At 45.7% G+C, this 15659-nt stretch overlaps 1 protein-coding gene across 1 annotated transcript; it reads left to right on the top strand.

Moving 5' to 3' along the window:
• The first annotated feature begins 455 nt into the window (after nt 1-455).
• LOC121869150 (cilia- and flagella-associated protein 251-like) lies at nt 456-8934 on the top strand. Its single transcript, XM_042370338.1, has 5 exons — nt 456-461; nt 3445-3703; nt 3878-4030; nt 6599-6717; nt 8848-8934. Exons 1-5 carry the CDS (start codon nt 456-458, stop codon nt 8932-8934), a joined length of 624 nt encoding a protein of 207 aa, XP_042226272.1.
• The last annotated feature ends 6725 nt before the right edge of the window (nt 8935-15659 follow it).

Here is a 15659-nt window from a genome sequence, read left to right as displayed (position 1 = left end):
GGGAGGTAGTAAGGGGAGGTAAGTGGGTGTAGGAGGTAGAGGTGTAAGGGGAGTGTAAGGTAAGTAGGTAGGGGTAGGTGTAAGGGGGAGGTAGTAGGGGGGGAGGTAGTGGGTGTAAGGGGGTAGTGGTACAGTGGTGTAGGTGGTGAGGTAGTGGTTAAGGGTGAGGTAAGGGTTCAAGTAGGGGTATAATGACAACCAATCCTCTTACTGACAGGACTAAGGGAGAGGGGGAGCGGGGGAGGCGGGGAGAGGGGACGAGATATTCATGAGGCAGGAAAAGCGTGGGGGAGGACGAGCAGGGAAGAGGAGGGGAAAGAGGAGGGGGAGGGTACGAGGAACAGGAAGGAGGAGGAGGGGAAGGAGAAGGGGGGCTAGGAGGGAGGAGGTAGGGGACAAGGAAGGGGGAGGGGGTGAGGGGGGAGGAAAGGGGACGAGAAAGGGGGGTAGGCATAATGGCGGTAGGTTAGGCAATGCATGAACTGCTTGCCCAATATTCTCTCTCTCTCTCTCTCTCTCTCTATCTCTCTCTCTCTCTCTCTGTGTGTGTGTGTGTGTGTGTGTACGGTTTTGTTAACGTACATGTGAATTCAGTGACTACATTTACATGTTTTGGCTTCCTGTGTGTACGAGTAGAATTGCTTGAATGTGCATGTAATACTGATATTATATACTGTATGTATGTATGTATGTATGTATGTATGCGTACAGTATATGCAAGTGTGTGTGTGTGTGTGTGTGTGTGTGTGTGTGTGTGTGAGCATTAAATCGAACGCCCCCATCACGCATTGAATAGGAAGGAAAATCACATTACCATTTCGTCTACTGTAATATTTCTGCCTAGACGATGTTCATGAAAGTTAATATATTTTTAACAATACTCTCCAGTCCCGCTGAGTACACTCGCTCGGCAATATTGGTGATATGACAGCAAATAGCGCCATATATTTCTACATATTCTGCATATTGTAAAACACTTTTGACATTCAGAATATTACATGATTATTATCATCATTCTTGTGATTTTTATTTTAACAGTATTATTATTATTATTATTATTTTTATTATTATTATTATTATTATTATTATTATTATTATTATTATTGTCATTGTTATTTTAATAATAATAGCAGGAGGAGGAGGAGTCAAGCTCACAGCAGCCCTCACTGAGCACATAGTAGCTCAGGATGCATCAAGTCAGGTGGACACCAACTAATTAAACAAGATTCGACGGACCATTACGACAGAACGGCAGCACACCCAAAGTGATAAACTTTAAAAGAAATAGTAGCTATAGCGCAGGAGGTGGGCGCCTCGAACTGGCTAGCAACGTTACCGATAAGGGCAAAAGGTTTCAGCCTTAATAAACAAGAATTCACAGATGCCATTACTCTAAGGTACGGTTGGCCAGTAGAAGGTTTGCCTTCCCAATGTGTGTGTGGCTCATCCTACGACATCGGCCACGCCATGGTGTGTAAGAAAGGGGGCTTCGTATGTATGAGGCATGGCAAAGTAAGGGATCTAACGGCAAAACGACGTCACGGTAGAACCGACCCTCCTTCCATTGGACGGTGAGAATCTTCAGACAGGGCTTCCAACACATCCAACGAAGCCCGGGGACAGCGAGCCTTCCTGACCTGTCTCTTGAGGCTGCACAGAAGGAACAAGAATGACAAGAACAGGGCGTAGGAACAGAGAATTCAGAATGTGGATCAAGGTAGCTTCATTCTTCTGGCGGCCGGAGCCAAAGCAATGCAGACCTACGCAGAAGGAAGGACAGTCGATATCTCAACCAAGCTGAAATATACTCTGGGCTGCTGCTTCTGTTCAGATAACACCTCGGCCAGTCTGACGTATAAGTGACGCTGAGGCATCCTGCACTTTGTCCCATCAGGGAAAAAGATCTTCGGCCCCAAAGTCAACAACAGTCGCAGATAAAAACTATGAGGCAACAGTCCCTGAATCCTGCAACCGTGATATACAGTATAAGGCTCTGGTATAGGGGAGGAGGGGAGGGGAGACTAAAGGCGTTCGGGGATATATTGCGTGCTCGATCCCACCAGAAAGCCTCCCCACGGCAACTGGTTAATATACTAAGAGGATTTCGCTGAAGACTATCAATAGAAAATAACCAGATCGCCAGGAAGTAATGAGCTTATTTAACCAGGTATTATTATTTTCTTGTTCGTTTATTGCCCGACGAGTAATCATATCTTCACTCATTGTTTCTGGACTCTTACCAAACACACGTAGGGAGAGACGCCACGAGAGTATGTGACCACCTGATGATTGGACACCCCTAGTTTATTCCACCTGAAGAGTAACCACCCTACTGCTAACCTAACCTAACCTGTCCAAACCGATAAGCAAATCCAGCAATAGATAAGGAGGTTTAAGCCAGTGTTCCCCGTTTCTTTCGGCTCTGATATGAAAGTACTCACCTGCTCGAGTTCAAAGGAGAGCTAATGCAGTAAACTAAAGGTACAGTTATTTTTCCTATATGAATGTCCTCACGATAAATAACAATAACATCATAATATATAACATACTAAAATACATATAATAATTTAAGAAAACATATTATTAGTGTATTAGTTTTGATTTGACAGCATTGTTTACATTCTGTGAGTACATTACCAACCCATTATTACAAAACGTTATCTATGTTGATTACACTTGATACAGCCCAAAAAGTTGGAGTGTCTAATATTGAGATAAGGCAGAAAAATATACCCTAAAAGATTTACTAAAACAAAGATACTGGAAATAAATGTTCTGGAATATAGAAGTAAAAACCGATACTGCAAAATGTGTACTGAAAACATGAGGGACTACTGCTCTCCCACACACACACACTCCCTCTAATTCACCACGTTGTAAACAAGACCATGAGATCAATCCAGTGAGGGGGAGAATAGTTCAATCATCATCCTTCCCGCGGCTAGGGGGGCTAGGAGGCAGGGTGGAAGGGCTAGGAGGGAGGGTGGAAGGGCTAGGAGGGAGGGTGGAAGGGCTAGGAGGGAGGGTGGAAGGGCTAGGAGGGAGGGTGGATGGGCTAGGAGGGAGGGTGGAAGGGGCTAGGAGGGAGGGTGGAAGGGCTAGGAGGAGGGTGGATGGAGCTGGGAGGGTGGAAGGGCTAGGAGGGAGGGTGGATGGGCTAGGAGGGAGGGTGGAAGGGCTAGGAGGGAGGGTGGAAGGTGAGAAGGAAGGAGAGGGGAAAGGGGATGAGAAGATAAGCGAGAAAAAGGAGGGAAGGAGAGGGGGAAGAAAGTGGAGAGGGGAGTAGAAGGGAAAGTAAGGAAAGAGAGACAAAACAGAACAGAAGAGAACTGAGAACAGAAGAGAACTGAGAACAGAAGAGAACATAATAGAACAGAGAATAGAAGAGAACATAGAATAGAAGAGAACAGAGAATAGAAGAGAACAGAGAACAGAAAAGAACAGAGAGCAGAAGAGAACAGAGAAGAGAACAGAAGAGAACAGAGAACAGAAGAGAACAGAATAGAACAGAATAGAACAGAGAATAGAAGAGAACAGAGAATAGAAGAGAACAGAGAACAGAAAAGAACAGAGAACAGAGAAAAGAATAGAACAGAAGAGAACAGAGAAAAGAAAAGAACAGAGAACAGACGAGAACATAAAACAGAAGAGAACAGAGAACAGAACAGCAGAGAACAGAAGAGAACCAAAATGCAAGGATCAGGTAAGAAGGTAAGAGTTAATTAAGCAACTTGTCAGGTATTTTTTTGCTGAGGGTCACACTATAGACGACAAGGAGAAGGTTGGTGGCCCCTACAACCAGGTCACAGGGTCACACTATAGACGACAAGGAGAAGGTTAGTGGCTCCTACAACCAGGTCACAGGGTCACACTATAGACGACAAGGAGGAGGTTAGTGGCCCACAGGGTCACACTATAGACGACAAGGAGAAGGTTGGTGGCCCCTACAACCAGGGTCACACTATAGACGACAAGGAGGAGGTTAGTGGCCCCTACAACCAGGTCACAGGGTCACACTATAGACGACAAGGTTGGTGGCCCCTGCAGGTCACAGGGTCACACTATAGACGACAAGGAGGAGGTTAGTACTAACCAGGGTCACTATAGACGACAAGGAGAGGTTGGTGGCCCCTACAGCCAGTCACAGGGTCACACTATAGACGACAAGGAGGAGGTTAGTGGCCCTACCAGGTCACAGCACCCTATTGGGGGGGCTGTCATGAGGAGGAGGGATGTCATGAGAGAGGAAGGATGTCATGGGGAGGGATGGATGTCATGAGGGAGGGAAGGGTGTCATGAGGGGAGGGATGGATGTCATGAGGGGAGGGAGGGATGTCATGAGGGGAGGGAGGGATGTCATGAGGGGAGGGAGGGATGTCATGAGGGGAGGGGGAAAATGATGTCATGTACTCGAGGATTATCAAGGAGTGAATGTGGTTCTGTCCTGCGCCACCTGATATTATGGTGGCCACTCTTGTCCTCAAGGATGAAGAGGGAGAAGAGGAGGATTGGGAGAAGGAGAAGGAGGAGGTAAAGGAGGAAGTAAAGGAGGAGGAGGAGGAGGAGGTAAAGGGGGACGAGTAGCCGCAGGAGGTAGTGGAGAAGAAGGAGTTTGAGTCCTAACCTAACCTAACCGAACCAAACCTAACCTAACCTAACCTAACCAAACCTAACCAAATACTAACCAAACCTAACCAAATACTAAGTCTGAGTGCGAATATTTGAGTAGGGATCCGAGCACATTAGTTTCACCTAGACAGAAAAATGATTAATAAAGTTATACTACACTTGAACCCATGTCTTCTATCTTGTTATGTGTGTAGGTACATCTGTTATGTTACTTATCATTGTGTTTTACTTTTGTTTTATATAAGTAATTTTTATTGTTCCCTTCACTTACTAGAATATCCTTTTGTTCTCTTCCAGATGCCATACAATCCTTGGTCAGTTATATGAACAATCAAACCTAGAAAAAGGTCGATTCTAGGTCTTCTTCCTCACCACAACAATCTTTATCGTTGAGTATTTACATTTATCTATTGCCTAATTGTATATTCATTTATTTTCTTCTTTGCTCTTCGTGATTTCATTAAGTGAATCATTATTTATTTTATGCTGATGAAAAACGGTTTAACTGAAAAGACGTTTGTATGTATGTATGTATGTATGTATGTATGTATGTATGTATGTATGTATGCCTGAGAGAAACTGAACGATGAACGAGTCAGAGAAGCGGAACCGTAACGTTGGGTGTGTGTGTGTGTGAGGAGGGTTGCTTATGTAAGGGATAGTGAGAGGGGATGAGGGATTCATTCACATCCCCAGCACCTCTCCCCGCCACATCCCCAGCACCTCTCCCCGCCACATCCCCAGCACCTCTCCCGCCACATCCCCAGCACCTCTCCCCGCCCATCCCAGCACCTCTCCCCGCCACATCCCCAGCACCTCTCCCCGCCACATCCCCAGCACCTCTCCCCGCCACATATTGATCACGTAAACACCTACTCATGTACTGTACTAGTGTTCTAACTTGCACCTGCACCATGTACTCTTTCATTGTACCTGTAACTTACCTTGTACCTGTGATATTGTTTCTAATAGTGTGTGTGTGTGTTGCTTGACCAGCCTAGTGTGAGTAGTCGTCTGAACACAGCTTGGGAGTGATACTAAATTTCATCAAAGTTAACCAGTTAGAGAGAGAGGAGGGGGGGGGGGGACTTTAGCCTTCCCTCACAACTTCTCTCCACTGATCGACTGACGCATAATTATTGTTTAAAGTATTTGTATCGACGGATAAGTGCCGCCCACTCACACACAAGAGAGCCGTGGGACCTGGGAAAGGACGTCGTGTCCTAGAGAGTTACTTAAGACCCGGAAATGGGACGTTAGACTACAGTATGAGGCAGGTGGGAGGATCGTCTGGAAGTGGTGGATCCCCTTCATGTGGATAATCCTGAAGCTGCCTATTCAGCGCCTGACGTTGATCCTCTCCACCAGGTTGACAGCGACTGATAATTCTTGTCATTTTGTGGTTTGAAACCAATGAATAGAGAGCTGCCAGCCTCCCTGCCTGACCAAGGTCTATATACAGTAAGACACGCCAATGTTACGTAATAAACTTCAGCTCTGCCACATTCAATGACGTCACACTACCTGTGGTGACCACAGGGACTACGGCCTTGGTTGACGTTGGGTTGCTTAATTTTGTTTTAAATACTGGCTTTTCTGTGGCCAGGTATAACAAAATTAATGCCTTATGTTCTCATAGTCTTCCAAAAAATAAGTGATATAGCAAAAAATAAATAAATAAATAAAAATATTACAAGGAAACACCCGAGGGTTCCAGGCATTTCGCTGATGACCTGGACGAAGCAACTAAAATTTTGAGCGTGTTAACAATGCAAATATTTTCCTTTAGCCAGACATGGTAAGATAAATATCTGTGGTGTACTCCGAACAACTGGATATTGCCTTACAATGAATACTTAAGAAAATAGAGCAAGTTTCTCTAGGTGTTACAACCGTCGCTGGTGAGTTAAGTGATGTAACTCTGAGGGTTTTTTTATATTAGAGGCAATATTATTGTTGTTTTTGTCAGACGTGGCAAGAACAATGTCTCACGGTCTTCTGGATGACCTGATACTGACTGACTTTGCAGAATTAAGAAATCTTGCCCCGTGTCTTGAAACAAGAGCATTGTTGACACCTGAAACCCACGTACGGATGTACTTAACTTTAATATTTTCAAGACTAATAAAGATGTTCAGAGTTCTTGTTGGCCACATATGGCAAGATGATTGTATCACCTTCTTGTAGGTATCTGGATTTCGTCAAACATTTCAGTATTAAGAAGATACAAAAGAAATATGAACTCTCTACAAACAAGTTCTCTGCTAGGCTAATGTGTTTATCAGAGCACTTGTAGACATCTTATCCATTTGTCACAAGTTTTCTTATCTCTGGGATATCTGTAATACTTGATGTGCTCTCTGCTTGTGACTTGAACATTGCTGGTGCACCCGTATATTGCACAAATAACCATAATTGTTGATACACTGGTCCCGGGAGCAGACGCGGGCACACACAAAGGTTACCAGATGATGCGTGTTGGCAAGTGACGTCACCGAACTGTGCATTGTGGATAAAACAAGTGCCCGGTGGTCCATCCTTACTGTCTCTAATCTTTGTGTCTGACTGTCTGCGTTTTTGCTTGAATTCATTTAAAACTTTAAGCAAATGTAAATGGTGGATCAGCTGAGAGAACAACAGCTCTCGGCCGTTGTGTTGGCAGCGGATGCCTCCAGCACTATTGGGAAGCTCCTCTCTCCTTCCCTCTCTCCCTGTTTATGGACAAGAAGGTCACAGGGAGGCCGTAATGTAGGAGCTTAAAGAGGAACAGCTTATAACTCTCGTCTGATGCCATGATCCAAGGCTCGGTTTTAAGGTTCTCTCACCCTAAAAAAAAAAAAAAAGATAGTGCTACTCTTTAGTCCCCGCGGCCCTGTTAGAGGAAGAGGAAGGGAGTTGTACCAGATATACCTCAAAGGCCAAAGTAAAGTAATGAACTTCACTTTCCAGCTTGTCCAATGTCCAGGTGTGTGTGTGGTACACACACACACACAGAGGGTGATCCATCTCCAACTCCTCATTCTGGTCACTGCCTGGGATCTCATCCAAGATTTTCCTCTGTCTCCCACACGTCAGTGACCCGCCGCTGTCTTTGTTCTCGTGACTTCATCAGCGCCCGGTGTAGGTAATCTCTCACACTCCCTAGAGAGCGTGACGTGACGTACAGGTGACTGAAGGAAAAAGGTTAAAGAAAACAATATAAAAGCTAAAGACACGAGACCGTTTGAGAATTAGTTGAATGAAAAAGTTTAAAATAAATAAAGAAAGAAAACGCCAGAAAATTCAAGGAAAGTATAATGGGAAGTTTGAACAGTATCAGACCCGTGTATCTCAAGCCGCTTTGTCGCTTGACACGTTCATGGCCGGAGCCTCGGCCTCATTATATTACTGCATCGTAGCCAAATAAAAGAGATCAAAGTTATCATGGACCATCAACTAGGCAAATGGCAGAGGAAAGTGTAATGAAGGACGACAAGATATCAGTCAACAAACAAACTGAATGAACTGACACATTATTGAAATCTGCAGGGAGTCAGTTGCCAGCTGCTGCTTTACACTTCACTATTTCTTCATATTTCGGATAACAAGACCAGAGACTTCCTTCTTTTTCTTCATAAATTTTTAGTATTTTGATGATAATGATGATGAATATCATTATTATTATTATTATTATTATTGTTATTATTATTATTATTATCTCCCACAACTGCAAGGGGTCGGTGATACTGACATAGGTGTTGGAGTCCTTTAGAGGTAAAAAAATAAATAAAAAAATATCACGTAATATTTTGTAAATTAAGTATTAACCCAGTAGGTGGTAGCCGTTTCTCTCAGCTGCTGCATTAAATCGTCTGGCGTGAACTAGAATAAATCAAGTGATCACGGGCACGTTCGTGCCCTTGTGAGAGTTTGAACGCTCGTGACAGCGTACAGCGAATGAGGGTGTGCCAAGTCCGTAGACTTGCATCGTTTTCCATCGTAAATAAAATTGTTAACTAATGCCTTCCTAAAGAAACCATCGACATGGGACCAGGTTTGTTCCACTCTACGAATTTTTTGCGATATTTCCACCAAGTTTGATGAAAAACAATTGTGCCGTTTTGGCTGCCCAGAACAGACACACACACACACGCCTAGTCCTATAGTATATTAGATACCCAAGTGTAACAATGAGTGTTTAACCAGATTATATTTTTTTTGGCATCATCCCTGTTGCAGCCATCAGCCACTCAATGTGTCAAGCCATCAGGCGAAATATGTGAGACAAACTTTAACTTCATCAAACAAAAATATAAAGAGAATTAGAGTATTAATGGGGTAAGGACATGGTGGCAGTGTAATCACGTACTGTATATATACACCAGCTAAACTGTTTCTTAGAAGGAAACAGCATCATAAACAAACAGCTACCATCATATCCACAAACATGTGCCGGGATTACCAACACATACACAAACTAGTGTCAAGTATGCCAACACACCCACAACTATCGCTCTGTGTTCCAGTTTGTTTCAATACTTTTTCATACCGTCACCACACCAATACTGTTACGCAAAATCTAAATAAACCAAGTCCATCCACGCGCATGGGAGGAGCTAATTATGTGACGTCGTTGGCCGGGGTGGATATTCTTGCCATATTTCCTGGTTTTCTCATCCCCTAACACACTATCTTTCAGTTAGTCACTTGAACTTCCCATGTAATCATTATTTTTATGATATTCCTATTATTATTATTAAAAATTTATTATAATTATTATTAACAATTCTCTTCTTCCTCTCTTTATTATTATTTATACTCTTATGATTTTGCCTCGCTGCCATTATCAGTGTAAAAGCAATTAAGTAATCATAGGTATATGGGTTAGCTATTTCCTGGGGGGGAGGGGGAGGGAGGGGATACGAGATTAAATAAAATACTTAAATAAAATAATAAAAAATTTAATGATCATAATTATCCTCATTCTCTCTCTCCCAAGCTATTACGGTAAATCAGTGATACAAGTATATATGTGTAGAGGTTTACAATTTATCAATATGGCCACGAGATATATTACAGATGCCTAGGCTATACAACAGTTTCAAACAACAAATACTTATTTGTCTCTCCACATCTAGTTTCTTGGTCGAAAGTTAGGCTTTAGGAAATTTAATTTTAAACCTGCCAACGGCTCTCAAGTATTGACCTTCCTCCTGTTGCACCCTATATGTTTGCTGCATGTACAATAAAATCAACTTTTTCTGTTTTTCATCCTTTGGAAATCGATGAAATCTCAAACTTTTATCGTGTAGTCTGTAATTTGTTATGTATCCAGATACGGAACATTTATCAGGCATTATCATAGACCTTCGCACTATGACTCCCACCCAGGAGTCCGGACCACTCCCCAGACTGCCGGCCAGATGACGTCATGCGAGGTGATAGACGAATTTTCGAATCGAAGTGAATTGATTTGGTATAATTCGACTTTGTTGTCATGGTGGAGTGCTCGCCATCCCGCAGGAGGCAGCCCATCACGGGGGCGGCAGAGGGTGATGATGACTAGGATTCTGGTAATTGTTTTGACGTCCTGAGTGTTTATGGTTATTGATGAGGAGGAGGAGGAGGCTCCTGTTACAACTGTCTACTACCATGACTGTTCCCTGCCATAACTGACTGTCTCCAGCCATGACTGACTGTCTCCAGCCATGACTGACTGTCTCCAGCCATGACTGACTGTCTCCAGCCATGACTGACTGTCTCCAGCCACGACTGACTGTCTCCAGCCATGACTGACTGTCTCCAGCCATGACTGACTGTCTGACTGTCTCCAGCCACTGTCTCCAGCCATGACTGACTGTCTCCAGCCACGACTGACTGTCTCCAGCCAGACTGTCTCCAGCGACGACTGAGCCATGACTGACTGTCTCCAGCCATGACTGACTGTCTGACAGCTGTCTCCAGCCATGAGACTGTCCCAGCCATGACTGACTGTCTCCAGCCACGACGACTGTCTCCAGCCACGACTGACTGTCTCCAGCCACGACGACAGCCACGACTGACTGTCTCCAGCCACGACTGTCTCCCGAGCCACGACTGACTCGTCTCCAGCCACGACTGACTGTCTCCAGCCACGACTGACTGTCTCCAGCCACGACTGACTGCTGTCTCCAGCCACGACTGACTGTCTCCAGCCACGACTGACTGTCTCCGACTGACTGTCTCCAGCCCGACTGACTGTCTCCAGCCACGACTGACTGTCTCCAGCCACGACTGACTGTCTCCAGCCACGACTGACTGTCAGCCACGACTGGTCTCCAGCCATGACTGACTGTCTCCAGCCATGACTGAGCGACTGACTGTCTCCAGCCATGACTGTCTGACTGACTGTCTCTCCACTCCAGCCATGACTGACTGTCTCCAGCCACGACTGACTGTCTCCAGTCTCAGCCACGACTGACTGTCTCCAGCCACGACTGACTGTCTCCAGCAGACTGACTGGCCACGACTGACTGTCTCCAGCCATGACTGACTGTCTCCAGCCACGACTGACTGTCTCCAGCCACGACTGACTGTCCAGCCATGACTGACTGTCTGTCTGTCTCCAGCATGACTGACTGTCTCCACGACTAACTGTCTCCAGCCACGACTGACTGTTTCCAGCCATAACTGACTGTCTCCAGCCATGACTGACTGTCTCCAGCCATGACTGACTGTCTCCAGCCACGACTGACTGTCTCCAGCCATGACTGACTGTCTCCAGCCACGACTAACTGTCTCCAGCCACGACTGACTGTTTCAGCCTAACTGACTGTCTCCAGCCCGATGACTGTCTCCAGCCATGACTGACTGTCTCCAGCCCGACTAACTGTCTCCAGCCACGACTGACTGTTTCCAGCCATAACTGACTGTCTCCAGCCATGACTGACTGTCTCCAGCCATGACTGACTCGCCTCCAGCCGACTGACTGTCTCCAGCCATGACTGACTGTCTCCAGCCGACTAACTGTCTCCAGCCACGACTGACTGTTTCAGCCATAACTGACTGTCTCCAGTCATGATACAGATAATACATACTCAAAGCAGACTTAACCTACCCAAACTTAACCTAACACAAGGTCTGTAATAAGACAACTTGTAGTTAGGTTAGGTGAAAGGAGAGGATACACACACACAAACACATAAGAGCAAAAGGAGAGGATACATACACACAAACACACATAAAGGAGAGGATACATACACACAAACACACATGAGGAGAGGATACATACACACAAACACACATAAAGGAGAGGATACATACACACAAACACACATAAAGGAGAGGATACATACACACAAACACACATAAGGAGAGGATACATACACACAAACACACATAAGGAGGATACATACACACAAACACACATAAAGGAGAGGATACATACCAAAACACAATAAGGGGATACATACACACAAACACACATAAGGAGAGATACATACACACAAACACACATAAAGGAGAGGATACACACACACAAACACACATAAGGAGGATACATACACACAAACACACATAAAGGAGGATACATACACAAAACACACATAAAGGAGGGATACATACACACAAACACACATAAAGGAGAGGATACATACACACAAACACACATAAAGGAGAGGATACATACACACAACACACATAAGGAGAGGATACATACACACAAACACACATAAAGGGAGGATACACACAAAACACACATAAGGAGGGATACACACACAAACACACAAAGAGGATACATACACACAAACACACATAAAGGAGAGGATACATACACACAAACACACATAAAGGAGAGGATACATACACAAACACACATACAAATAAATATCAGGTTAGAAATAGATATATAGATTGTTATATACCCAGACAGACGAGACAGACACACAGACAGACAGACAGACACACAGACAGACAGACAGACAGACAGACAGACAGACAGACAGACAGGTGAAAACGAAAAGGAAAAAACACGAGTACCTCCATACACATCCTCCTTGTTCCAGACCAAGGGACAGGCCACTAGTGTAAATTAAGCGGCGGGGGGTGGGGGGGTGAAGTGAGTGAATGAGGGAGGGTGGGAGGTTAGGTAAAGGTAGGATGAGAGGTACCCATCCCAACCACCTATCCTGACATCAAGGGTTAGGTAGGTACTTCTACATTAACGGAGAGAGAGAGAGGCCATCACCACCACGACGCATCACCACCGGCATCACCAACACCTGCATCACCACCAAACCTGATTCCGCCAACACACCATCACCACCTGTATCACAACACCTCACCACCACCGCTTGTATCACAACACACACCACCTTTATACACACAACCACCACCACCACCACCACCACCTGTCACCAGCACACCACCACCACCACCACCACCACCACCTGTATCACCAATACACAACCACCTGTCACCAACACACACCACCACCTATATCACAACACACCACCACCACCACCTCAGCGGCTCCTGCTACCACCTGAGATCCCTAGCCCGAGGTGCTGTTCGACACCACAACCGCATCCAGCCCATCGTGCACAGACGGTCGCTATAAGAACAGGTCCATTGTAAAATTATCAATCTTGTAATAAAGTATTATTCACCCCAGTAAATACTACTCCTTGCACTCTCACTATGCTAAATGCCCTGTGGTTTGAGCTTTTCCCCATCTAGTTATTATATGTCTTATTTGTGTCCTTATGTTTTGTATATTATAATGAAACCCACATTCCCCAAATATGAACTGTATATTTTCAGCCTTCACTGCCAAGCTCTTTCAATAAACCGTTAATTATTATTATTTTTATTATTATTATTATTATTATTATTATTATTATTATTATTGTTGTATCACCAACACACCACCACCCTGTATCACCAACACACCACCTGTATCACCAACACACACCACCACCTGTATCGCAACACACACACCTGTATCAACACACACCACCACCTGTATCACCAGCACACACCTACCTGTATCACCAACACACACCACCACCTGTATCACCAACACACCACCACCCCTGTATCAATCACACAACCACCAGTATCCTGCACCACACACCCTGTATCACCAGCACACACACCACCTGTATCACCGCACCACCACCTGTATCACCAGCACACCACCACCTGTATCACCAACACACACCAGCATCTGCTACACACCACCCACACCAGCCATCACCAACACACACCACCACCTGTATCACCAACACACACCACCTGTATCACCAACACACACCACCTGTATCACACACACCACCATATCACCAACACACCACCACCTGTATCACCAACACACCACCACCACCTGTATCACCAACACACACCTCCACCTGTCACCGCTCACACACCACCTGTATCACCAACACACCACCACCAGTATCACCAACACACACCTCCTGTATCACCAGCACACACCACCTCCTGTATCACCAACACACCACACCTCCTGTATCACCCAGCCCACACCTCCTGTATCCACCTACCTACAGTATCACCAACACCACCACCAGTATCATCAACACACACCACCACCTGTATCATGCACACCGTATCACCAGCACACCACCACCTGTATCACCAACACACCACCTCCCTGTATCATAACATCACCATACTATCCACAACCACACCTCACTGTATCACCAACACCACCCGCTATCTTAGCACACACCTCCGGTATCACCAAACCACCACGGTATCACAGCAACACACCACCTCATCACCAACACACCACCACCAGTATCGCAGCACACACCACCTCCTGTATCACCAACTCACACCACCACGAGTATCACCAACACACCACCACGAGTATCACCAACACACCACCACGGTATCACCAACACACCACATAACATCACCCAACACACCACCTCCTGTATCACCAACACACCACCACCAGTATCACCAACACACCACAGTATCACCAACACACCACCACGAGTATCACCAACACACCACCACCTGTATCACAACACACCACCACCAGTATCACCAGCACACACACCTCGCTACCAACTATCACCTCCGTATCCATCACACACACGGTATCCCACACCACCACGGTATCACCCACACACCACCTCCTGTATCACATATCACCTCCTGTATCACCAACACACCACCAGGTATCCAACACACCACAGATATCCAACACACCACCACCAGTATCACCAACACCACCACCAGTATCACCAACACACCACCACCTGTATCACCCACCACCCACAAGTATCACCAACACACCACCTCCTGTATCACCAACACACCACCACCTGTATCACCACAACCACCACCACAAGTATCCGCTCCACACCATCCTGTATCACCAACACACACCACCACCTGTATCACCAACACACCACCACAAGTATCACCAAACACCACCTGTATCACCAACACACCACCACCTGTATAACACACAAGTTCACCAACACTACCTACCTGCATCAACACACCACCACCAGTATCACCAGCACACACCACCACAAGTATCACCCTCAACCACCTCCTGTATCACCAACACACCACCCACCTGCCATCACCAACACACCACCACCAGTATCACCAGCACACACCACCACCAGTATCACCAGCACACACCACCTCTGTATCAACCACACCACAGATCACCAACACACTACAATATCACCAACACACCACCACGCAACACACCACCACGAGTATCACCAACACACCACCACCGTATCACAACACACACCACGAGCTCACAACACCTCCTGTATCACAACACACACCACCAGTATCACAACACCACCTCCTGTATCACCAACACACCACCACCAGTATCACCAGCACACCACCAGCATCACCAACACACCACCACCAGTATCACCAGCACACACCACCTCACCATATCGCCAACACACCACCACAAGTATCACCAGCACACCACCACCTCAGCATCACAACACACCACCACCAGTATCACCAGCACACACACCACCTCACCAGCATCACCAGCACACCACCAC

This window comes from Homarus americanus, unplaced genomic scaffold (assembly GCF_018991925.1).
Source record: "Homarus americanus isolate GMGI-L3 unplaced genomic scaffold, GMGI_Hamer_2.0 scaffold25467, whole genome shotgun sequence".
NCBI lineage: Eukaryota > Metazoa > Arthropoda > Malacostraca > Decapoda > Nephropidae > Homarus > Homarus americanus.
The sequence above is the reverse complement of the archived record's forward strand: the minus strand, read 5'-3'. Positions and strand labels throughout refer to the sequence as shown.